At 43.4% G+C, this 25,623-nt stretch overlaps 1 protein-coding gene across 6 annotated transcripts; it reads left to right on the top strand.

The window, feature by feature from the left end:
- The first annotated feature begins 363 nt into the window (after positions 1-363).
- RAB9A (RAB9A, member RAS oncogene family) lies at positions 364-24,071 on the top strand. Of its 6 annotated transcripts, none has more exons than XM_059679188.1 (5): positions 364-521; positions 18,888-18,982; positions 19,581-19,611; positions 21,660-21,870; positions 22,996-24,071. In XM_059679188.1, the coding sequence occupies exon 5, from the start codon at positions 23,027-23,029 to the stop codon at positions 23,630-23,632; it is 606 nt and encodes a 201-aa protein (XP_059535171.1). In that variant the 5' UTR covers positions 364-521; positions 18,888-18,982; positions 19,581-19,611; positions 21,660-21,870; positions 22,996-23,026; the 3' UTR covers positions 23,633-24,071. The 6 variants fall into 6 exon arrangements, with proteins under 6 accessions (XP_059535171.1, XP_059535167.1, XP_059535168.1 ...); XM_059679185.1 differs by lacking the exon at positions 21,660-21,870 and adding an exon at positions 11,579-11,679 and having other exon boundaries at positions 365-521; XM_059679187.1 differs by lacking the exon at positions 21,660-21,870 and adding an exon at positions 11,642-11,679 and having other exon boundaries at positions 378-521.
- Positions 24,072-25,623: the final 1,552 nt, after the last annotated feature.

The raw sequence follows: 25,623 nt of genomic DNA, 5'->3' as shown, positions 1-25,623 counted from the left end.
CCGCCAACGCTCCAGTCAACTGGGCCACCCGGCCGGGCGCAGCTGTTTTCATTTTCCATCTAGCCATTTGTTCTGGGCCCATTCGCTTTCTCGTTGAATTCACCTCGCGTGACGGGGATGTGTTTATTCCCACATTACGTAATCTTTTTGGAGGGACCGACGAGGTCGTGCCCTGTCCCGCCGGGACACAGCGGGAGGACAAGAGGAGCAGCTGATCACAAGAAGAAAAACCTTGATTGAGCTGGGGGACTGGCAGTCCGGGAGTGGGCGCGGCGGGGCGAAGCGCGGCTCCGAGGCCTGGGCTGTCAGGCCCCGCCCCTATTCCCGCAGCCTAGCCCCGCCCCGGCCCCGCCCCCGGCCCCGCCCCCGCCTGTCGCCATGTTGTTCCCTCGGCGCTGGGCGGGAGCAGCCGGAGTCGGACTCGGGTAGCGCCTTGGCGGCCGCGTCCGACTGTCTCGCTTTCCTCGGTGCCGTGGCCGGGCCGGGTCGGAGCTCCCCGGCGTCCTGGGTGTGGCGGCGAGGTGAGCGGAGCGCGGACTCCCCCGGGGCTGGCGGGGGGCGGGGGCCGGGGCCGGGGCCCGGGCGTGCGGTCGGGGTGTGAGCCCGCGGGCCGCCGGCGCCGTCTGGGTCTTCAGCCGCTGGGGTGGGCGCTCCGCTCCGCTCCGGGCCGGCGCGGGTCCCTGGCGCCCGGGGTGGGGGCCCGGCTGGTCGCCCCTGCCTCCTCCTGACTGACACAGCAGGAAAGACGGGTTCCCATTCCCACACCCCCGGGAGGGAGGCCCGCACACAACCCGGGGGACACACGCTTACCCCAGCCTTTCCCCCAACCCCTGGGGGCACCCCCTCCCCCCAGCCCACCCAATCCGAACGGGCCGCCGACTGGCTCGCGTGGAGAATGCCCAGCGCTGCCACGATCTGATGTTGGCGATTGTGACGCGCTCCCCAGGCGAGACATTTGGAACGTGGAGCCAGGGCCGGGGCTGGAGGCGGTTTGGGGTGTTATCTGATTCAGGCTGGCTGCGGTTGCAGAATGGGGTTCCTGACTGGCTTCCAGCTTCGTGTGTAAAGAGGCAAGATGAGAATGGGGAGTGCTGCCCGCATCGCGGTGGAGGTACTGGCTTTGTCGTTTCTAAGTGATGACACATCCCGTGACCTAGGTTCTTTTGAGGAATGACTTTTTTGTTGTTGTTGTTGGTGCTAGTTTCCAATTTGTCACGTGGCCAGGCTTTTTATAGGCTTTCAGTACCCTAATGAAACCCATAGAATGTGATGGCTTTTGGAAAATTAAACAAAAATTTTTTAACTTGTCTGTCCTTCAGTCTGCCACGGTGGTAATGGAAAATTTCTAAATTGCCTGTAATCTCAAAAAAACGGTTCTTGGAGCTAAACTTGTAGACGTGAAGGAAACCCATAACTCCTCAGTGTGGGACTTTTAAGAAGACTGTTCTTAGGTTCTCGGTTAGAAACTTTTGTTGAAGTTATCACTACTTGTCTGGAACTCTCAGTATCTTATTTATATTTACAAATCGGAGACAGTGGTGTGGCAGTCTGGTGCTAGCAGTATTTCTGTGTAGAAATTTTAGTAAATTCCTCCTGCTTATGCTAGAATGTTTCTGGCTTGGTGATTTTTTATTTTCCAGAGTTTTGTGGTGTGGGGATATTTTTGGTTTAGCATTTGTGAGGTTAAAGTGGACCAATGAAACTAAGTAGACTAGAACATTTTTTGGCTTTCATTCCAAGCCGGGTTCTTGGAGATTAGGAAAATACTTTAATGCTGCTCCCTCTTTTCCAACTTCTTTTTTCTTTTCCCGTTTCAGCCACTTCTTCCATCCAGAATACACTACTCTGGAGGCCTGAAGATAAGTTCCTTTGGTTTTAGAAGTTAAATTTTAACCTCCCCTCATTTCTTGGGCAGCCGCTCTGGCATTGGCTGTTCTCTGTGTGTAAATCCTGTACATACATCATTTAATTGAATTTTCACAGCCTTTCTGTGTTATTAGCTCCATTTCACTGACGAGGAATTTGCTGGGACATTGGAGGGTTAGGTCTGTTTTCCGCAATCACACAGGGCAGAGGCAGGATTCAAAGCAGGCCTGTGTGAGTTTAGAGTAATAGTTCTCAACTGGGGCCCTTGATGTCTCCATGCATTTTGGGTTCACTCTTTTTTTTTAATTTTTTTATTTTTTTTAAATTAAATCTTTATTGTTCAGATTATTACATTTGTTCCTCTTTTCCCCCCCCCATAACTCCCCTCCTCCCAGTTCCCGCCCCACCCTTGGGTTCACTCTTGAGAAGGAGTGCTGCTGGCATCTTGGGGGGGGGGCGGGTAGAGGCCAGGAATGCTGCTCAACTCTCCAGGGCACAGGGCAGGGCACAGGGCAGGCCCCGCATCGGAGTTGTCTGGCCCAAAATGTCACTATGCAGGGGCTGAGAAAGCCTGCTTTACAGCAGTCTGTAACCTCAGAGCTCAGGTTTCAGCACGTCTGTAGTTTTTCAAATGTAACGGCCTTTTCCTATTTAGGAGAACTCATTTTAAGAAAGAGCAGTGGGGAAATTTGAGAACTTGGAAGAGATTTCCCTTGACTCAGAGGCATATACATTCATTGGAAAGATGAAGGAGTGAGCAAATAATTTCGGATAACAGAATCCAATTTTTAAGGCAAAAGTGGCAAAAGGACCTGGAGAGCCATTCAGATCCATGGAAGTAGACTTAGGGAGTTTGGTTGCTGTATTATTCCAGTTGTCAATAAGCATTTTCTGAGTCACCTGTCATGCACTGATAGGTGCTGCTGATAGGAAGGGGAGCATGCAGCCTAATCACAATCATAAGATCAAGTTCTGACTTGTCCTGGAACCAAATTTATTGTGTGGGCTGCTCAAGGTCGGGGGTCAGGTGTTATTAAAAACACACACACACACACACCCTCCCCCCTCCCCCCCAGCCCAGCTGGGCATGGCTTAGTGATTGAGCATTGACCTATGAACCAGGAGGTCATCTTTTGATTCCTAGTCAGGACACATGCCAAGGTTGTGGGCTAGATCCCCGGTGTGGGGCCTGCAGGCAATGATTCTCTCTCATCATTGATGTGTCTCTCTCCTTCTCCCTCTCCCTTTCTCTCTGAAATCAATAAAAATATATTTTTAAAAACCCACACTCTAGCTGGGTGGCTCAGTTGGTTGGAGAGTCATCCTGTACAACCAAAAAGGTTGCTGGTTCGATTCCTGGTCAGGGCACATAGCTAGGTTGCAGTTTTGATCCCCAGTTGGGGCATGTATCAGAGGCAACCAATTGATGTTTCTCTCTCTCTAAAAAAAAAATCAGTGAAAACGTATCCTCTGGTGAGGATTTAGAAAAACCTCAATAGGTGCACACCCACACACAGGTACCTGTATCATAGTATTTACTGTTCGAAGACTTAGGTGAAATGAGGAAACGTAGATACGCTTTTGGTAGCTTTGTAGGTTGACCACATGTGAATATTTACAAGAAACGAATTGAATAGCCATTATAGTTGAGCACAAAATTTCCCCTCAGTAGACAATAGTCATGCATGCATTTTATCATGGAAATCAAGAAATACATGATGAAAATATTTTTTTAAATGGCCTTTGCATCATTTTCTTTTGCATCTTCCAGCCCGTTTTCATCATGCCTGTCTAAGACTAGGCCCTTCAATATAGGTACCGCTTCATTCTGGCGGCAGGTGTAACTTTTAGGTGAACTCTGGGAGTGATTGATTGAGGAATCCCAAAGGGCTGGCTCTTGTTTGAGGAATCTGTGAAGGGGTTATTCATGCAGCCAACATGGCATCTTTTGTGCGTAGCTTTGCTTTTTGACTCATGCGCAAGGACAGCGTGTTCTTTGTTAATGAATAGATTTCTCTGCCTCTCATCAGGAGTTGTCTGCTGTGGGGGATGCTAAATTATACACCTAAAGTGGATTGCTAGCTCATGGATCCAACAAAGGAATGTGTGTTCTTTTCTTTCTGGAGGCGTTTTATTCTGGGAAGGGGAATTGGTGCAGGAAGAACATCCATTGGCCTCTGAGGAGTCTTGCTTGATCTGTAGTTGGCTTGGCTGCTCTGGCCAAATTAGGTCACCGCATTTCTTTTATTTTCTTTTTTAAAATAAGTTTTTATTGATTTTGAGAGAGGAAGGGAGAGGGAGAGAGAGAAACATCCACGTGAGAGAGAAACATCAGCGGGCTGCCTTCTGCACACCCCCTATTGGGATGCGAGCCTGAAACCTGGGCTCAGAAACCCAGGCATGTGCTGACCGGGAATTGAACCAGCGACTTCCTGGTGCAGGGGACCACGCTCAATCAACTGAGCCACACTGGTGGGCCACCTTTCTTTTTATGAGATTACATGACTACGTAGAGACATTGGATTATTGGTTTCCAAGTAGTTCTTCCCCAGGCAATTTGTTGGTTACATCAGCAGGAGGAAATAAGCCAAGTGGAATTGTGTGTGTGTGTGTGTGTGTGTTTGAAATGTGTCTCACTTGAAAGCTAGCTAGGTAATAAATTTGTTAGTCAAAACCAAGGACAAGAAAATAGGGCTTGTGATTAAGTAGGTCATCAACAGAGACTATTAAGGATTTTGACGGGTGAGGGGTGAGCTCACAAAATGCCTCATGGAGTTTGGAAAGCTGTGATGCAAACGAAAGGCCAGAATGCCTGAGGGAGGAGCCACGGGAGACTCAGGTGTGTAGGAGGAGGAAGCCTGGCTGCCTTGCGCTGGGAGGCGAGGCTGGAGGTAGTCCCAGGAGGTGTTTAGCAGGGAGCCTGGGGTTGCCTGGGCCTCCTCCATAACCTGGAGGAGAAATCTATTTTCCAAAGTGCATCTTGATATTGTACATGTTGTCAAGTTGAGCTCTGTGTATTTCCACATTCTGGATTATTCCATCACCTTTTGTTTCTTTCTGACCGTGATGGGTCCAGGGTTTGAATGCTACTGTGTATCATGAACGTGGAGAGGATGATTAGTTGTGAATGAATGTAAGTAAGGTAACAGATCAGCATGGGATGGAGAGAGACAGCTGTATGTTTTGGAAGAAATGTGTAAGTGAAGCAAACAGTGGAGGCTTCACTGACCCCAGCTCATTTCATCGTGAGGAGTCTGGACACAGACTTCACTTTTGTCCCAGGCCTGCTGCCTTACAAATGTACGTTATTGTTTGACAAGGGATGGAGGAACAGTAGGACACAACTTGATTCATTCATCCCATGACCATAGTCATAATCCAGGTGTGAAGGGTAGCAGAGCAGTGTAAACTAGCAAATGGAACTGTTCAGTGTAAATTGAACTAACACTTTAAGTTCCAAATTCATATGCATTGTATTCGGCTTTTGGGTCCAGAGGCGAAGTTAGTTTTTAGGTTAGTTTTCATAAGCATGGTTGTGTTATCAGTGTGAGAGAAGCCTGAAAAAAACCTTAGAGATTTGTTTCTAGACCTTGCTATGTAAAGCTCTAATAGAAGAATGCTTAAATGAAATAACAGGCTCAAAAAAGGTAGAACCTACTGGGGTATGTATGCTATAAGGTCTTTGCAGCTTCAGGCTTGTGTAATCAGAGCAGTGATTAGATGAATATGCGTAAAAATACATACATGGTTTAGTTGCAAGTCAGAACAGAAGAACTGCTTGAGATCCATACGTTAGTAAATGCAGAGCATTCTCCAATGAGTTCCAGTCTTCTTAAATAAAATTTCATAAATAGTTGTTTTGGAGCAAACAGCTGCCACCCTCCTATCCTGTTCCACATTCATATGTGAGCAGTACTTGAGTTTCTCACACCAACCCTGGCAAACCAGATTTGCAAAGATATGACATCATCGAAAGGAATGTGCTACGATGTAATGCTGAAACTGGGAACTCCCTTGGGAGCCAGTTTGCATGGTGTCCTGCAGGTGTCCAGTTCCTTTCTGGTTCCCTCAGAAATTTAAAGCAGCCCACCCTGCTCGTTTCCTATGCAAACTGTCCCTTGATCTCCTCTCCCTCATTGTCCATAGTGTTCCATTCCCATTTTCTGCTGCTCACACTTCTTTTTAAAAAATATATATTTTTATTGATTTCAGAGGGGAAGGGAGAGGGAGAGAGATAGAAACATCAGTGATGAGAGAGAATCATTGATCAGCTGCCTCCTGCACACCCCACACCGGGGACCAAGCCCACAACCTGGGCATGTGCCCTTGACCGGAATCAATCAACCTGGGACCCCTCAGTCCGCACGCTGATGCTCTGTCCACTGAGCCAAACCAGCCAGGGCTGCTCACACTTCTTTAGGGAATAGATCTTCTGGTGGAGAAAGGGGCCTCTGGGTGCAGAGGGTGATCACAGCGTCTCCTGCCTCTCAGAGAATCCCTTGCGCTTCTGCCCACCTGCCTGAATAAGTGTCAACAAGTGTGTTAGGTTTCCTCATCTCTCTCTCTCTCTCTCTCTCTCTCTCTCTCTCTCTCTCTCTCTCTTTTAATAGATTTTTATTGGTTTCAGAGAGGGAGAGAGAAACATCAATGATGAGAGAGAATCATTGATCAGCTGCCTCCTGTACATTCCCCACTGGGGATCGAGCCCACAACCCGGGCATGTGCCCCTGACTGGGATTGAACCCAGGACCCCTCAGTCCTCAGGCCAACACTCTGTCCATTGAGCCAAACCAGCCAGGGCTCATCTCTCTCTCTCTCTCTCTCTCTCTCTCTCTCTCTCTCTCTCTCTCTCTCTCTCTCTTTTAATATATTCTTATTGATTTCAGAGAGGAAGAGAGAGGGACAGAGAGGTAGAAACATCAATGATGAGAGAGAATCATGATCAACTGCCTCCTGCACGCCCCACACTGGGATCGAGCCCGCAACCCGGACATGTGTCCTGATTGGGAGTCGACCCATGACCTCCTGGTTCATAGGTCGACGCTCAGTCACTGAGCCACGCTGGCTGGGCTCTCTTTAGTTTGCCACTGGTGGACCATTTGTTTTCCATCTTCTCAATTTTGTTGCTGTCGCTCATCTGTAGTTCCCTCTTGTTGTCCTTTTAGGGTTTGTACATTTGTAGTCCTTTTTGCCATTTGGTGGGAGTGAAAGTAACACATACTTGACCTGCCCTGTTTGGTTAGACTGGGGGAAGCTGTTTAATCTTTGTGAACTTGCATTTATTGAACTATAAAACACCAACTTGCAGGTGATTTGAAGGTGTGATATGCCTACCAGATACAGTGCAACCTCAATTCTCGAACTAAATTTGTTCCGGAAGGCTATTCAAGAAGCAATTTGTTAAAAAGAAAAAAAGAAAAAAAAAGAAGCAATTTGTTTGAAAACCAAATCATTTTTTTCCCAATTAGAAATAATGCAAACGGAATAAATTCGTTCCAGATCCCCAAATAACTCCCTGTTTTAACCTTTCTTATATACGGTACATGTCTAATGTACTGTTTAATCTATAATCACACATTCTTTTCTTAAACTTACTGAACCACCCCTACTAGCCTTAACCAACTCACTTTCTTTGCTTTTCCCCATATTGCTACCTCCAAAATGCTGTCCCCAGCCAACTGCTTTTCATTTATCTAAATCAACAAGTTTTTCTACCTCTTCAGTCGCCTGTGATCATTGTTTCTTTTACACCCTTAGCAACATTAGCACTCTTTAAAATTATTTATTAAATTTATTGGAGTGACACTGGCAAACATGAACATATACGTTTCAGGTGTAGGCTTCTATGTTACAAGATCTGTATGTTGCACCATGTGCCCACCACCCATAGTTAAATCTTCTCTGTCACCTTATATTGGGACCCTCTTGTTTCCCCACCCCCTTCCCTCTGGCAACCACCACACTGCTGTTTGTGTTCAGTTTTATGTCCCACATACAAGTGAAATCATACGGTTCTTAGCTGTTTCTGACTGACTTCTTTCACTTAGCATAATGTTCTCAAGGTCCATCCATGTTGTTGCAAATGGCAGTATTTCATCCTTCCTTATGGCTGAGTAGTATTCCAATATGTATATGTACGACATTGTCTTTATCCAGTCCTCTATTAAAGGTCACTTTGGTTGCTTCCATGTCTTGGTCACAGTGAATAATGCGACATTAGCACTCTTGATGGCCTCTTTATGTTTTAAAATTGTGCGAATCATCCATTTTGCCAACAAAAGCAACAAAACAAAAGACACACAGACACACACACACACACACACACACACACACACAAAAATAGTCACAGCTCGATTTCCTGAGATGTTAACAAGGTGAGGTTTAACTGTAAACTGACTCATACTGGGGTATTCTCTCCTTTGTTTGTGGCCTTTGTTTCGTCAGCATGAAAGAGTTGTCGGGTCCACAACCCAGGTACTTTTTTTTCCCGTGAAAAACTTGGTAGAGAACCGAAATGTTCGAGATGGGGGACATTGGAGAGTGAGGTTTCACTGTATTTGGTAAGCAGTGGCGGCTAATGTTATTCCAGTCATAGCATTTGTTATTTGAGAAAACATGACAATAGCAATAGGTAGGGAAGTGGACATGTTTCTTGTGTTGGTGAATGAAGGGGGTAAGAGAGATTTTTGAAAATGGGGGAAATAATTAGTTTGGTTTTAGTTATGTTGAATTTGAACTGCTAGCAGGGTACCAGATGAATCTATAATAATAAAAGGGTAATATGCTAATCAGACCAGATGTCTTCCGGATGTCATTCCAGACGTCCTTCCTGACAAAGCCAGAGCCGGAAGGAAGCCAGCCCGGGTCCCGAGTGCTGGAGAGCGGCCGAAGGAGAGAAGCCTGGGTCCCGGGTGCCAGAGGGAAGCCGATGCTGGCAGCTGGGGGAAGGAAGACCTACTCTTGCATGAATTTTCGTGCATTGGGCCTCTAGTATATTATAAAAGGGGTTGGAATTCTTGTCTGGCCCCGACGGGGTGGGAGGGTGGAGGTGGACTTTAGTTTCGAAATCACTGGGTTTTATATCCCAGGAAGATACGGTTTGGGAAGAGGTAACAGCTTCAACCTTGCCATATACTAATGTTAAGAGCTTGTTAGAAAAGGGAGCCACTTAGGTTGCTGAAAGCTAAGGGGGTGGTGAAAGCCAGGGAAGGTGGAAACTGTTGTCAGGGGTAGTTTTATGGACCATTAAGTCGGAAGCATTTTCAAGGTCATTGCTAGGCTGTGTCTGAGTCCTGGCTAAGACTGGAAGGTCTTCCGTCTCCAGCTAGAGGTGTGCTACTTTGCAAGGTTCTTTCCCAATTGAGCCTCCATTGCCGTATTTGTTTAAAAAATGCTTATTTAGGGGCTTAGGATGTGGTTGTTGGCAATGAATTTTATGGTGGGGTCTTAAATTCAATGATACTAGTAAAAGTTAAATTAAAACAAGCCAAAACAATAGATTTCTTCATTTTCACTAAACAGGCAAATTGAAATACATGGTACAAAAAAGGCAAGATTATTGTAAAATGAAATGGACAGAATAAATATTCGATTTAATTTTCCATCTATGATAATTTCACAATAAAAATCATAGTTTGCTTTGTAAAAAACAAACAAACAAAAAATGCCTGAGTACCCTTTCAAGATTTTATGTCATGACACATGGCTACATCCGAGAGAATTCACTACTAGGTGGGCCTCAGGTGGGGACACTGGTTAGCCATGAGGGTCGTTTCTAAAAGCATACACTGTGAAGCTCTAAGAGAAGCACTTTTCTCTTTATTCGCTTTAGAAGTGCATATGCCGTAGGCCAGTGATGGCGGACCTATGTCACCTCTGACACGCGAACTCATTTTTTTGGTTGATTTTTCTTTGTTAAATGGCATTTAAATATATAAAATAAATATCCAAAATATAAGTCTTTGTTTACTATGGTTGCAAATATCAAAAAATTTCTATATGTGACACGGCACCAGAGTTAAGTTAGGGTTTTGCAAAATGCTGATATGCCGAGCTCAAAAGGTTCGCCATCACTGCCATAGGCCGTTTATCTAAGGACTAAGGAAAAGCCTTTGGACTGGCCACTGAGAGTTGTCTGGGGACTTCTGCATATATAGGAGTTGGGGGATGAAGCTGGGAGCCTGTGTGTAGTGAGCAGAGTGCAGGGTGATCAGGCATAGTCGTGAAATGGGTAGTAATGGCACAGTAAGGTTAGGCGTGGAAAGGTTTTTGTAAGCAAAGTCATCTGCATTACCTTGGTGGGGACAAACAGGCCTCATGGATGGAGAAGTAGGATGAAGTGAACTTTCTGGAAAGCTACCTGCAGCACTCTTACATTCTTCTCATTGTCTTTTTTAAAAAATATATTTTTATTGATTTCAGAGAGGAAGGGAGAGGGAAAGAGAGATAGAAACATCAATGATGAGAGAGAATCACTGATCGGCTGCCTCCTGCACCCCCTGCACCAGGAATTGGGCCTACAACCTGGGCATGTGCCAATTGGGAATGGAATGGTGACCTCCTGGTTCATAGGTCAATGCTCAACCTCTGAGCCACGCCTTCTCATTTTGACCTGGTGACAACTTCACTGCAGACTGGGGGCCTTTAATCTAGCAGAGTCCTATGTGCCAGACATAAAGCTGTCCTCTTGAAATATATCTGCTTGGGAAATTTCCACTTCCCTTACTTAATTTCTCTAACAGCCAAGAAGTTCCACTTTGCTGTGGCTTCATCCCTCGTGGGCAGTGTTTGTAGACGAACTCTTCCCTGAGTAGATTTGGAAGACCTCCAGCCCTGACACTTTTCTGCTTCAAATTAAAGACATCTGTTTCTTATCTAATTTGAGAGGACTCGCAACCAACATTTCCTTAAGCTACAGCAGATCATTGCAGATCATGCTTAATTTGTGTTTAGCTGCTCTAATGTATTGTTCTAACATGCATATTCAAATTCATTTCTTTTATAATGCATTCTTCCTGAAACAGCCAGTCTAATTCCCAGTACTGCATCTCTGTCTTTTGATCTGTATCTGTTTCTTTGCATTTTAATTCTGTCTCCCCAAATGAAACCTTGAACTTCTCCACTCTTTTCCTTATTGTCAAGCACTGTAAGTGCCTTTTCCTGTAAGTGTCTTAATACAGGTAGATACATTTATGCTTGTTTCTCTTAAGGTCTCATTAAGCACAACAAACATTATCTTCACTTCCAGGATTAGCAGTTTCCCGTAAGTCTGTTCACTGAACCATCACAGTTCATGGTCATAATATTAATAACATCTCATGAGTGAGGGAGAGAAGAATAGGAAATAGTGATGCCAAGTAAAGACGAAAGTGAGAGTGTCATGAGCTACACAAATGGGTCACACATGATATATGAATGATGCAGACACGTATCGATCATTTCGTGAGGTCCAGATTCCTTTAAGAATCTGATGAGCCCTAGCTGGTTTGGCTCAGTGGATAGAGCGTTGGCCTGTGGATTGAAGGGTCTCGGGTTCAATTCCAGTCAAGGGCACATGCCCTGGTTGTGGGCTCGAACTATAGTAGGGGGCATGCAGGAGCAGCCAATCAGTGACTCACTCTCATCATTGATGTTTCTCTCCCTCTCCCTTCTGAAATCAATAAAAATATATTTTAAAAAAGAATCTGATGAAACCTTTTTTGACTCTTTCCAGAGAAAAGCTCCAGCTCACATGCTTCCATCCCTGCACTCATCCTTATTTCACATGTGATTCTAGGTGCATTTCCCCCCTGCAGCTCCTTCATGGACTCCCAGGTAAGCACACACTATATGCACACTGTTGAATGCAGAACTCACCTAGCAATTTAAATGTAAACTAACCGAAATGAAATAAAATTAAAAATCCAAGCCCGGCTGCTGTGAGTCAGTGGTTGAGCATCGACCCATGAACCAGGAGGTCACGGTTTGATTCCTGGTCAGGGCAAATGCCTGGATTTTGGGTTCCATCCCCAGTGGGGGGCATGCAGGAGGCAGCCATTTGATGATTCTCTCTCATCATTGATGTTTCTCTCTCTCTCCCCCTTCCTCTCTGAAATCAATAAAAACATTAAAAAAAATTCCGTTCCTCAGTTGGATCAGCCACATTTCAAGTGCTCAGTAGCCATGTACGGTTAGTAACTGCCGTATCGGACAGCGCAGATATAGAATGTTCCCATCATTGCAGACAAAGTTCTGTCAGATATTGCTGCTCTACAGTTTCAGGATGGTTTAAGAAGATTTACTTCCTTAACCAAATCTCTTCTTTCCTCTTCTCCTTTCCCACTCTCTCCACAATTGTTAATGATTAGTGTACCTACAGCCCTGCCTTGTTTTAAGCAAAACTGTAGGTATTTCCTAAAAGTTTAATTAGATGACTCATCTTCAGAAAAGAGATTGATTGAAATGAATTCTTTAGACAGGTTGAGCTGCTCTAATGTGAAGTGTGGTTTGACTTCAGTATTTTTCCTCTCTAGCTGTCTCTGTGAGGTAATACTCAGTGATAGACTAGGATCAGTTAGTTCATCTGGCAAGTTGTGCCTCCAAATTGGTCTATTCCTATGGTATTTTGCCTAATTCTTCCTTTTTTTTTTTTTTCCTGGCCGACATCTTGCAGTAGAGATTGACTTAATTACTTCGTTGACTTGCTTCTTGCTTATATATTTCAGCAAGGCAACCTGGAAGACCAGAAACAAAAGAGTGGAATGGCTGACACACACCTATATTAAGATACTATAAGGAAATAAATACAGCTCCAGTAAAAATGGAAATAATTTAGAGATTATCCATGCCTTTATTTCCTTGGTTAGTTTCTTTGAGCCTCCTCAATTTCTCAAGCTTTGAAATGAAATACATGGTATGCCTCTAACTAGGATATTTAGGATGAATGAAAAGGTATGTGTTTTTTGGGAAAAAAAGTTTCTAAATTTAAACCAAGAGTGATAAATTCAACTTAAGTGTTTGGACGTGAGAACTAGTCAAGGGGTCACAGAGTATGCGTTTCAAACTCTGAAATTTTGAGGACAGCAGTGTACAAACCCAGCCTACTCTCCCTTTGGCTGCTTGTTAGAGGAATGCTGCTTTTTTGCAACCTTGTACTTTTTGCAGCCAGCAATACTAATTTTAAAGTGGTTTTCTCATTAGACTTGCAAGTAAGAATCAATTTTTTTGTCCTTTCCCATGCATTTTAATAGACCTCAAAAGTAAAATGGGGGAGGAACTGACTGATTAGAGAAACAAAGAACTGTAAGTACAGAAAGTACAAATAGAAAAATAAGAATAGCCCTAGCCAGTTTGGGTCAGTGGATAGAGCGTCAGCCAGCGGACTGCAGGGTTCTGGGTTCAATTCCGGTCAAGGGCGCATACCTCGGTTGCAGGCTCTGGCCCTGGTTGGGGCTTGTGTGGGAGGCAACCAATCGATAATGTCTCTCACAGTGATGTTTCTCTCTCTGTCTCTCTCCTCCCTTACACACACTCTCTCAAAATCGATGGAAAAAATCCTCTGGTGAGGATTAATAAAACAAAACAAAAGAAAATAAGGATAGAATAATAACAAGAATAAAGGAGGAAGTAATTTAGTTTGGTCTCAGTTTTAACACTTTGGTACCTCACCATATGTAAAGTTTTGTATATGATGTTGCAGAACAAAAGAAGGGCAAATGAATGGTGGCATTCGGTGTTGTGTGTCCCTCCTAGGGAGTTAGACAGACTCAGACACAACAGACTGATTAGAGCAGGGGTCCTCAAACTACGGCCCGCGGGCCACATGCAAATACAAATATTGTATTTGTTCCCGTTTTGTTTCTTCAAAATAAGATATGTGCAGTGTGCATAGGAATTTGTTCATAGTTTTTTTAAAACTATAGTCTGGCCCTCCAACGGTCTGAGGGACAGTGAACTGGCCCCGTTTAAAAAGTTTGAGGACCCCTGGTTTAGAGCATAAGTGAGTGAGAGCTGCGATAGGGGTGGAAAGGATTAGAGGGAAGAGAAAGATTAGGCAGGGGAGGCATAGAAGGCTTGGATGAAGGCTCTGAACTAGGCCTTTGCATGACTGGGATATTCATAGCTGTCCAGGTATAGGGAGGGGGCTCCCAGGCCAAGATAAGGGCCTTAGCAAAGGCTGGACAGTAAATACCCGTGATAGGGTTGGGGGTGGTGACTTGTAGGGTTATACTTGGGGCAGGCTTGTAAGCGAGGTTGGATAGCTCTTTGAATGCCATGTTCAAAATTTTGTATAATAAAAATCATAAAGACATAAGTGGGTTTAGTTTGGAGACAATTAGATCCATGACCAATAAAAATGTCCACCTTTAATTAAACATTCCTGTTAAGAGATTTATATTCTCCATGCCTGGGTCTGAATCCCTCTTGGTCTGTTGTGGTATATGGTTTTGGAAACCAGCAAGGGGTTGGAGAAGGCCAGAGAAAAGGCTACTACTGATGAACTATCCATAAGCAATTGATAGTGCAAGATAAAAGTACACAGTGGAAGAGTTGGAAAAATAGTATTATAAAAAGGAAAGGGTTGACATACAGTGCTGTCTTTTTATCTTTAGTTTTGAGGTATCTGCTTCCCATTGAGATTAGTGTGTGCCGTATAGGTGTGTTGGTGCCAGCACATGGTATTGTAATCCTAAAATAGTATCGATTGTGCTTAGAACTGGTTTATTTAAAAGGACACTGCTGCCCTGACCGGTTTGGCTCAGTGGATAGAGCGTCGGCCTGTGGACTCAAGGGTCCCGGGTTCGATTCCGGTCAGGGGCATGTAACTTGGTTGCGGGCACATCCCCAGTGGGGGGCGTGCAGGAGGCAGCTGATGGATGTTTCTCTCTCATCTGTGTTTCTAACTCTCTCTCCCTCTCCCTTCCTCTCTGTGAAAAATCAATAAAATATATTTTAAAAAAAAGACACTGCTGCAGGGACAAGGAGATTATTTGCGGCTCTGTAAATCTCATTTTAGGGTCTTGTTGCTAATAAGACCTTAGGCTGTGTGTGTATATCTCTATCTATATTCTTTATATAATTCACCATAAAATTCATCCTTCTAATATGTACAGTACAATGGTTTTTAGTATAATCACAAAATTGAGCAAGTATCACCACTCTCTAATTCCAGAATATCTTCACGCTCCCACAAAAGATACCTGTAGTCATTAGCAGTCACTCTTCATTTATCTCTCCCCTCATTCCCTGAAACCACAGATCTATTTTCTATCTATAGATTTGCCTGTTCTGAACATTTCATATCAGTGGAATCATATAATATGTAGCCTTTTGTGTCTGGCTTCTTTCACTTAGCATAATGTATTTGGGGTTTATCCATTCATCAGTTGATGAACATTTGGGTTGTTTCTGCTTTATGGCTATTATGAATAATGCTGCTATAAATGTACACGTACAAGTATTTATGTGGATGCATGTCTTAATTTCTCTTAGGTATATGCTTAAGAGAGGAATTGCTGCGTCATATGGTAACTGTGTTTAACTTTTTTTGTTTGTTTGTTTTTGTTAATTCTCACCCGAGGATATTTTTCCATTAATTTTTAGGGAGAGTGGAAGAGAGAGGGAAAGACAGAGAAACATCTATGTGAGAGAAACACATTGACTGGTTGCCTCCTGCATGAGCCTGGACCAGGGCCCAGGCCAGGGAGGAGCCTGCAACTAAGGTACGTGTCCTTAACCGTAATCAAACCCGGGACCCTTTGGTCTGCAGGCTGGCGCTCTATCCACTGAGCCAGGCTGTTATTTATTATCATTGCACCAGTTTACATTCCCATCAGCAGTGTATGAGGGTTACAGTTTCTCCACAGCCTCTTCCAACACTTGTTATGGTCTTTTTTATTCTAGCTGTCCTAGTGGGTGTGAAGTTTTCATTTGCATTTCTCTACTGGCTATTGATGTGGACCATTTTCCCTTATTTTTAAGTTGGGCTATTTTTTTTTTTATTATTGATGACTTGTAAGAGTTCTTTATATATTCTGGGTACAAGTCCCTTATCAGATATTTGTTTTCCAAATATTTCTTCCCATTCTGTTTGTTGTCTTTTCACTTTCTTGATAGTGTACTTTTAAGCACAAAAGTTTTAATTTTGATGAAGTTTAGTTTATTTTTTGTTTTGTTGCTTGTAATTTTGGTGTCATATTGAGTTATTTTCAATCTTAGAATTACAGAAAAATTTAGGAAGCAAATGTCCTTGAGGCATGGTGGATAGCAGTATTTAAGGAAAATATAAAAGATGATTTCCATTTTACTTAATTGCAGCATTCAGTCAAGCTAGACTGTAAGTGAAAATGAAGCTTTTGATTCATTTTTATATACTTTTGATATTTAAAAAAAGTATGACTTTGCAGCCAAATCACAACTTTCAGGATTGAACTCAGTATTGAATATTCTAGGTTTTCTTGCAGACTTTAATATAAATCTGTAAGCTTTTTCATAGTGTAATCACCATGTGCCTAGTATTTGGGTTTATCACTCAGCAGTATACTTCTACAGTTCTATGTCTCCAGTTAGGCATTTAGGTCATTTCCAGAAATCCTTCCTTGGCATCTAAGGCCCTGCCTGCTCCAGGCCTCTCCCCCCAGTCCCATCTGCATAGAACTCTCCTCTCTCCAGACTCCAGGTGCTCAGGCCTACCTTGGACTCGCCCAGTACATGCCAGTCTACATTGGCAGGGCCTTGGCCTGGGCTGGTCCCTCTCCCTGATTCCTGGCTCCCTCCTCTCTTCTCAGTTTTCTCCTGCTGAGCTTAGCTTGTGGTTAAACCCACTTGCCCTGGGTCAAGTCCACCTGTAGTGGAGGCTGACCTTGGTGAGGCTGTGTTCTCAGAGCAGCGTGCAGCTGAAATAAACACTGAGACATGGCTTTGGAACAGCCCACACTGGACACCAGTGTCTAGTCTGTCACTGACACTGTTGACACAGCCAGTTTTCCTCTCGCGCTGGGAGTTGCCACTTTTTCTTTAATGGAGTGGCAGGTGAGGTAGCTGGCTGTGTTATAGAGTCGCGGTATATGAAATTGACGTCCCCCTGATGGCTGGAATCACACACAGCTCCAAGCTACTCCTGAGATGCTCACACAAGGGGCCTGGGTCTGCCTGAGGCAGCCGAAGGTTTACACATCGCATCTCTCACCAGGGCAGATGCTGCACTGTTTGAGTGGTTCCTTGGTTTTTGGTCGAGTGCAAATAGTTGTATTCTACACCAAGTCCAGATTCTCATTTGTAGGACTTTCCACAGTTGGATTGGTGTGGATTGTCATCTTCCCCAACCTCCAGCTCCATGAGTTGGGTGTCACATCCTCAGCATCAGGCACACAGTAGGCACTCACTAAGTGCTTGTTGAAAAACTGCTTTCCCACCCACTTCACCAAATGCTAGGCTTCTGGGGTGGTCCTTTAGAGTTCTGCAAACATTGGCTTGACATTTCATGTAAAACATGTTTAAGCTACTGAAACTAATAAAACTCCAGCACATTCAGATGTGCTTTATACTATACTAGAGGCCCGGTGCACAAATTTGTGCATGGGTGGGGTTCAGCCGGTCTGCCCCGATGGGGGGGGGCTATCGGAGGTGGGACTGGCTGGGGGGAGGGGCCGCAGGCAGTTGGCTGGCTGGCCCCATCTCCTGGTTGAACTCTTGGTAGAGGGGACAATTTGCATATTAGCCTTTTATTATATAAGAAGGCAATGGCTTGACTACTGCTAGTTCTGTCAAGTTAACGGTTTTGAGCAGATCTTGAAATAAAGTGAGCAGTTGAAAGACTCTTACCATTGCAACTGCTATTTTGCATTATACCCACCACAGCAACAGGAAAACCCTCAGACATCAATGCAAGGCAGCTGAGCCTCATGGGTTAAGTGCTGGGGTCTAGAGCAGCCTGCCACATTCTTGCCTCATTTCTACCTTTTACTGGCCGTGTGACCTTGACCAAGGTATGTAAGCTCTCTGAGTCAGTGTCCTCATTGCGGTCTGGGGATAGAGACTTGTGAGGAGTGAATGCCATGAAGCAGAATAAGGGCTAACAGTGTTGGCATTGTTGTTGCTATTACTCTGTACAGTCATACCCCACTTTATTGCACTTTGAAGATATTGCAGTTTTTTTGTAAATTGAAGGTTTGTGGCAACCATTAGCAAAAAGATTATGACTCATGGAAGGCTCACAAAATAGTTAATAAAGTATTTTTAACTTAAGGTATGTATGTTGTTTTTTTATTTTATTTTTTAAAAATATTTTTTTGTTGATTTCAGAGAGGGAGAGGGAGAGAGATGGAAACATCAGTGATGAGAGGGAATCATTGATCAGCTGCCTCCTGCAGGCCCCCTATGAGGGATCAAGCCCGCAACCTGGGCATGTGCCCTTGACTGGAATCGAACCTGGGACCCTTTAGTCCTCAGGCTGATGCTCTATCCACTGAGACAAACCAGCTAGGGCTGTACATTTTTTTTTTTAGACATAATGCTATTGCATACGTAATAGGCTATATAGTATAGTGTAATCATCGCTTATATGCACTGGGAAAACAAAAGAATTCATGTGGCTTGATCTGTTGTGGTATTTGCTTTATTGCTGTGGTCTGGATCTGAACCCCCAATATCTCTGAGGTATGCCTGTATTATACTATTGTATCCTTAACTCCGAAATGTCAAGATTTTGAAGAGTCACTTTTTTCATCGATTGAATTTATAAATTAAGGACTATTATATGTAAGTCCCACAAAAATGCCCTTCGCTTTTAAGGAGGACAGAGGGCTTGAAACCATTGGTTAGAGAATGGCTAGTACTTTAGCACAGCTCCGCATTCGTCACTGGGAAACCTTCACGTTGAATTTGATCTTCAGGGCTAGGATCCTTTGGCTTCCTATTGTCTGCCTGTATAGTTCTCTCACTTTTCTGCCCATAACTCTTCCTGAAATTCCACTGAAGAAATGGCCATACCAGAAGCCTTTCTGTGATACTGCCAGTAAAGACTTCTTATATTCATTCCACAGAAACTGCCTGCATTCCTATGAGGAGCCTGGTGCAGTGGTGAATCGCTTCCCCCCTGTTGTCCACGTCTAAGTGAATTTTCCCAAGAGTCTGAGAGGTAGGTATTGTTGTCACAATTGTCTGGTGAGCTTCAGGATGTCAGGTAGCTTTCCAGTTGGTCTTCGTTGGCCTTTGACACCAGGAACCAATTCTCCTTCCAAGTTTTCACCTTGGCCCTGGCTGCCCAGAAAGAAAATTCACAACTCTTTGCTGCCTTAAACTGACTTTTCCTGTGTCCCATTGGTGTTCCTTCCTCACGTGGCCCTTTTTTCTTTGTTTATATTAATTTTATTTTATTCTCTGGAATATGATTATTCTAAGCTATGCAAAATTTGAGCAACTTGAAGAATGAATGATATATTTTTACATTTATTTCAATTTAACACAATTTTATAGCCGAGTGTGAAGCTTAGAGAAGCAGGGTTGGCAGGTGAAAGACTTCTACAATGATTAACGTGTAGTATTTGATTCTAGGACTTTTTTTAGGCTGAGAAAGGTCATGGGCAGCTATCAGGTGTGATTTTCCTTTTCAATTTAAGAATTTAGTGGCTACTAGAAGTTAGCTATTTCTTTCACATTTTAATTCTTGTGTTTAATCTTAAAATTATGGAAAACTGTACATTGCTAAGCTGAGCTTTCTAATTTTTTCTTTGCAGATAATGATGATGCTTGAACTGAACAACTAAGGTGAGATTTATGACCTAGATAGTATGCTTTTCTTATGCAGACTTCCTTATAGAATTTAGCTGAATTGCTAAAATTTTATTTTAACTTTGATGAAGATTATTGCCTTTGGGCAATCATTCCAAACTGTGGATTATGAAAGACTTGACGTTACATTTTAAGGTAAGTTCTGAAAATAACATGGCAGGATACTGTATTTATTCAGCTTGAACTGAAGAAGTTTCAAAGGATTTTACTGTTTTTAGAAAAGGAAAAGGAAACATTTTTAATATCTGTAAGCTGATTATGGTTCTGTTAATGTATAGATTCCATGAAGCTACGTTTTGTTAGATGTCATTGGGAAATGAGATGCTTTATACAATTACCTGTATCACCATGTATGTTTATATACAACGCTACAGTTAGAATCAGAGAGATGTGTGTGTATTAGTTGCTTTAGCAAATGCCAGCATACTCCCAAATTGGATATCTGGGAGGCCCCAAATTACGGATGGGAAATGTAAACATTGTGCCCTATTGCCTGGTGTGTGGGCCTAACATTCCCCACATTTGTTTCATCAGAATAACGGCACAAACTAGGCAATCTCACATTATTACGAAAAAAGAAATGAACTGTCAACGTGTCCTGATAAAATTATAAACGACAAATTCCAAGGAACTTCTAAGACTTAATTTGGTAGATGTATACAACCAGTCATCTGAGAGAGGTTGTTAGGATGCATAATCTGGGTTATAATTTGATGTAGAGATTCTAACCATCAGTGCTGTACAATAAAACTTTGTGTCTGGTAAGGCAGTTAGAGACCTAGTAAAATACTGGGGTAAATGATAGACTACAATTACGCCCATCCGTTCCACCCTCCTAACACAACAGGGAACTTCGGTGTTCACATATCTTAAACATTGTGTGAAAGGAACAACCTGGGGACGGGAGCTGCTGGGGGAAGTATTCAGTGTTGTTGACCATGCCAAGTGGTTCTGAGGGCCCAGTGGTTAGTTAGCAGCGTGGTAGGTGAAGCGGGGTGGGAGCACCATCAGAAGGAACAGTGTGTGCCAAGGCGAAGGCGAGGGAGAGTGGGCTGGGCAAGTGGAATTGAATTTCAGTTCCATCTGATTGCTTTTCTGAAGCACTGAAGCCGAGAATGGGGAGCGGGGCCAACTGTCTTGCCTTAGAAGTTGGACTCAGACTTGAATCTGTGGAGAACCGCTGGAGAATGTTAAGGAGGGGTATTCAGCAGATACTTGCCCTAAGTCAGAATATTTGGTGTGCTTTTTCGGTTTTGTTTCTCCTGTTTCTGGAAGTTGAAGTTGTTTAAGCAAGACTGCAAAGATTTAAACAAAGGAACCGATTTAGCACATCTACATCTGCCAGGAAATTAAGAGGCTTGAGAATGTTTGAACTTCCTCTTTAACATTAATTTAGTCTGGGCGTTGGGCAGAGTGATCCATTGGCAGTCAAAAGTCTCCAAGAGGGCCCGACTGGTGTGGCTCAGTGGTTGAATGTTGACCTGTGAACCAGGAGGTCACAGTTCAATTCCTGGTTGGGGCACATACCCGAGTTGCAGCCTCGATCCCAAGTGTGGGGCGTGCAGGAGGCAGCTGATCAATGAGTCACTCTCATCATTGATGTTTCTATCTCTCCCTCTCCCTTCCTCTCTGAAATCAATAAAAAATAAAAAAAAGTCTCCAAGCAGTCTGTACCTTGATTGCCTCAGACTTTTGTTGGCCAATTTAAATTGTATTAATTATAGCAGTAATTACTATAGGAGTAATTTAAAAGAGCCAGTTGGAGTTAGGGACAAGTTGCTACAGCTTTTACCAGAAGAGTATATAGCTGGAAATACAGAATTCTTGCACGTTATAGGAAGTGTTCAGTTACATTACCCTGGGTCATATTTGCATATAAGTAGGAGTTAGCCAGATAACATTTACTGCAGTGATTTTGCAAATTCATCCTAGTAATTTCAAAATTATTGTTCATGTTTTAATTATCTTCCCATTGAGGGATTCCCAATATCTCCTCTCACGTTACATTTCCATTTTTATTCTAGAGCTGTGCTGTCCAGTATAGCTGTTGGCTCTCTAAATATGGCTATTCAAATTAGCTCAAATTAAATCCAATTTAAAATTCAGTTCCTCACTCCCCCCAACAATATGCCAAGTGCTCAGTAGCCTAACTGTGGCGACTGGCTGCCATATGGGACGCCACAGATGGAGGACATCTCCACCATTGTGGAAGGTTCTCTTAGTGCCACTCTAAAGGTTGTCTTATTTTACAAATTTTAATATACTAACAGCCACTTAATAAGAAACTCACAGATTAAGTGATATAGTGTGATTCAAAATAAATTGGGGAGAAGGGAGAATGGGGAGTTACGGAGGAAATAGGATTTGCCATCAGTTGGTAATTGGTGAAGTTAGGTTTAGGGCCCATGGGGTATCATTATTATTATTCTCATTTAGAAATTTTGTGTATGTTTGAAATTTTCCATAATAAAGAATTAAAACAGAAGCTTAAATAGGAACAGCACTTAGAAGCAGCCATCTATAAATGAGCATCTGAAATCCCACCTGTAGTGTAGGAAGGTTTTTAATCCTGCCCCAGGGTTTCCCCTAAGCGGGTACACATAGCACCTTGTTTTTATTTAAGGGTTACTTCATTCCCCCTTGAAACACACAAGTAGCAGCACTGGCTCGCGCTACTTGTGGGCAGAATGAGTCTGTGGGTAGAATGTGCTAGATTACATTATGTTTAAAATCTGTTGCTGCTGACGTTAATTTTGGCAGACTCAACGTAGTGTTCCCAATGAAGAGAATAGAGTTCATTTACTCAGTGGTTGGCTTATTTTTGTTCATGGCCAAATCACTCAGCTTCTGTGTCTGGTTTCCTGGTTACCAGCTCCTATGGTGACAGCACTGGAAGAAGCGGGGGTCATGGAGAAAACCCCTGGCAGGAGAGCAAAGCCGTGGGTCAACAGTGTCTGTCACGGTGTCACCAAGGGCTCTTTGAGGTTGTCACCCAGACTTGCCTACTCCAGTCTCCTATTACATCTCTAGCAAATGGTGGCTGGGCTTATTGTGAGTAGAGAGAAACGGTTGAGAGAAAGGTGTTTGGGGTCAGACTTGGCTTGGAGTGCCAGCTTCAGCCAGCTGAGACCCAAGGAAGGGCAAGACTGGGCCCTTGCCAGCTGCCGCAGGGAGTAATGGGAGGGTAGGCCTGGCCCATGGTTGAGTGCTCCATAAATGACAGCTCTTGCTGTTAGGTATTCTCTGTGCAGAAAGGAATTGGGCCTCTGTGTTTATTCCCCTTAAATGCTGATATTTCTAGAATCGTGTGGAGCAGTGTACAGGTCTAAAGGAATGTAATGGTACCTTTTTATTTTACAGGGTTCTGAAGTCAGAGATCTTGAGATTAATAATGGCAGGAAAATCCTCACTTTTCAAAGTAATTCTCCTTGGAGATGGTGGAGTTGGAAAGAGTTCTCTAATGAACAGATATGTGACTAATAAGTTTGACACCCAGCTCTTCCATACAATAGGTGTGGAATTTTTAAATAAAGAGCTGGAGGTAGATGGACACTTTGTGACCATGCAGATTTGGGACACAGCCGGTCAGGAGAGATTCCGAAGCCTGAGGACGCCCTTTTACAGAGGTTCTGACTGTTGCCTGCTCACTTTTAGTGTCGATGATTCTCAAAGCTTCCAGAACTTGAGTAACTGGAAGAAAGAATTCATATATTACGCAGATGTAAAAGAGCCCGAAACCTTTCCTTTTGTCATTTTGGGCAACAAGATTGACATAAACGAACGGCAGGTGTCTGCAGAAGAAGCCGAAGCCTGGTGCCGGGACAACGGCGACTACCCTTACTTCGAAACCAGTGCAAAAGATGCCACGAACGTGGCAGCGGCCTTTGAGGAAGCGGTGCGAAGAGTGCTTGCCACTGAGGATAGGTCGGATCACTTGATTCAGACAGACACCGTCAGTCTGCACCGGAAGCCCAAGCCCACCTCCTCTTGCTGTTGATCCTGATGAGGTTTAACCAACTCTCACACACATACGAATAAACATGGGGAGAGGAGAATTAGCATCTGCAGCAATAGATCATATACTCATAAAATTAAACTAACCATATTGCTGCTCCATACGTGGGTGGGAGAAGGGATACATTCACTCACAGAAGGATCTTATTTACTCAATGGCATCTTACATTTATAAGTTGTAACGGTTGTCTAATGTTTAATTTAAATATGTAAGTTACAGAGCTAATAAACGAGATGACCAAGACTTTGACTTTGTGATTAAAACAAAACACTTGAATATTCTAGAAATTGTTCTTTTCCTGGGAAAATGGAGAACGACTTTTTATATATGTATATTTTTATGTAATTAGCATCTATTCCTGGTTCAGAGGGAAATTTCCTACAGCAATAATGTTAGATATTAAAGATTAAAATTGAGTGCATCTGTGCTGTAGTGATTTGATTATTTCTACATACTCTTTAAAATTATTGAAGTGTTCACATTTTCATCCTACATAATGGAATTGATCTCTTGATCTCCCCAGTAATCGCTCATCTGTGTGCCACACGTTCGCTACCCCCTCAACCCCAGAAGCCAACTTTATCATTAGTCTTAGAGGAAATGTGAAGGATTGAACTTTGTGTGAGGGTAAGAGAAGACATCTTTATTTGGTCGTGTATTTATTTAGTGCCTTCTCCTTCACTGAACATTGTATAGTGATTTGCTCTCGAAGATTTCTCATCTTGCTGCAATGACCAGACTTACTGATAAAACAAATTGTGATCTTTTGTGGGTAAAGTTCATATGTTGCACCTTCATGCTGATTCCATTCTCCAGAGGCAAACCAACTCCTAGTCAGTGAAGACGGCACCCTGGCTATAGAGCAGTGGGTTATCAAAGGACATGCTTGGGGCAGGGGTACATTTTGAGAAACAAAATAGATAAATTTCTTTCCCTGGCTCCACTCATTGGAAACCACTGAAAAAGAGTATCATTACAGTAAGCTAAGCTTTTGAAAATCTTATTTCCTAACATAACAATTTGGCTGTAAGGAAAATGTTATGACATTTTTAATTTGGGGAAGTTAAATCTCTTCATATTCTCGGGTTGGAGAGAGCTCTAGTTTTTATTATTTGCAATCACCTCCCCCCCCCGCCCCCGGGAAAAAAACTAATCCTCCATCCAAAAAAACAATTTTTTTTTTCTTGAGGGGACTTGCTTTTCTTTTTAATATAATTTTATTGATTTCAGAGAGGAAGTGTGAGAGAAACATCAATGATGGAGAGAATCATTGATCAGCTGCCTCCTGCACACCCCACACTGGGGATCGACCCTGCAACCTGGGCATGTGCCCTGACCAGGAATCGAACCGTGACCTCCTGGTTCATGGTTGATGCTCCACCACTGAGCCATGCCAGCTGGGCTTGCTTTTTTTTTTTTTTTTAAATCAAAAGTGTACCCATTGTTTTGTGACTTGCCCTTTTTCTCTTAATATGTCTGGACATACTTACATTACAGTAGACCCCTCTCATTTATTTGCTGTATGGATATCTAACAACTATTCAAACCCTTCTTCCTTGGTGGATATGGAGTAGTGCATGAAAGTCTAGTTTCCACACATCGGTCAATTTCTCTGCATACATGAAAAGTGGGGACAATAGTGAAGCATTCTAGGAGTCACATGGTTCAAATTCTAGGGACAGGGGACATGTCTCTACCTTTGCCACCCAGTTCCTGTCCCTGGCGGCAGCTACATGTGTTTTTGGGTGTCCATCTAGATCAGAGATGGGGAACGTTTTTTCTGCCAAGGGCCATTTGAATATTGATAACATTTGTGGGCCATACACAATCATCAACTGAAAAATTAGCCTACTATATTTGGTCAAACATTTAATGAACTCGCCTCTAATGCCTTGGCAGGGCCAGACCAAATGATTTCGCTACGGCCCATGGGCCAGAGTTCCCCACCCCTGTTCTAGGTATTCAGTACACAA

This window comes from Myotis daubentonii, chromosome X (assembly GCF_963259705.1).
Source record: "Myotis daubentonii chromosome X, mMyoDau2.1, whole genome shotgun sequence".
Lineage (NCBI taxonomy): Eukaryota > Metazoa > Chordata > Mammalia > Chiroptera > Vespertilionidae > Myotis > Myotis daubentonii.
The sequence above is the reverse complement of the archived record's forward strand: the minus strand, read 5'-3'. Positions and strand labels throughout refer to the sequence as shown.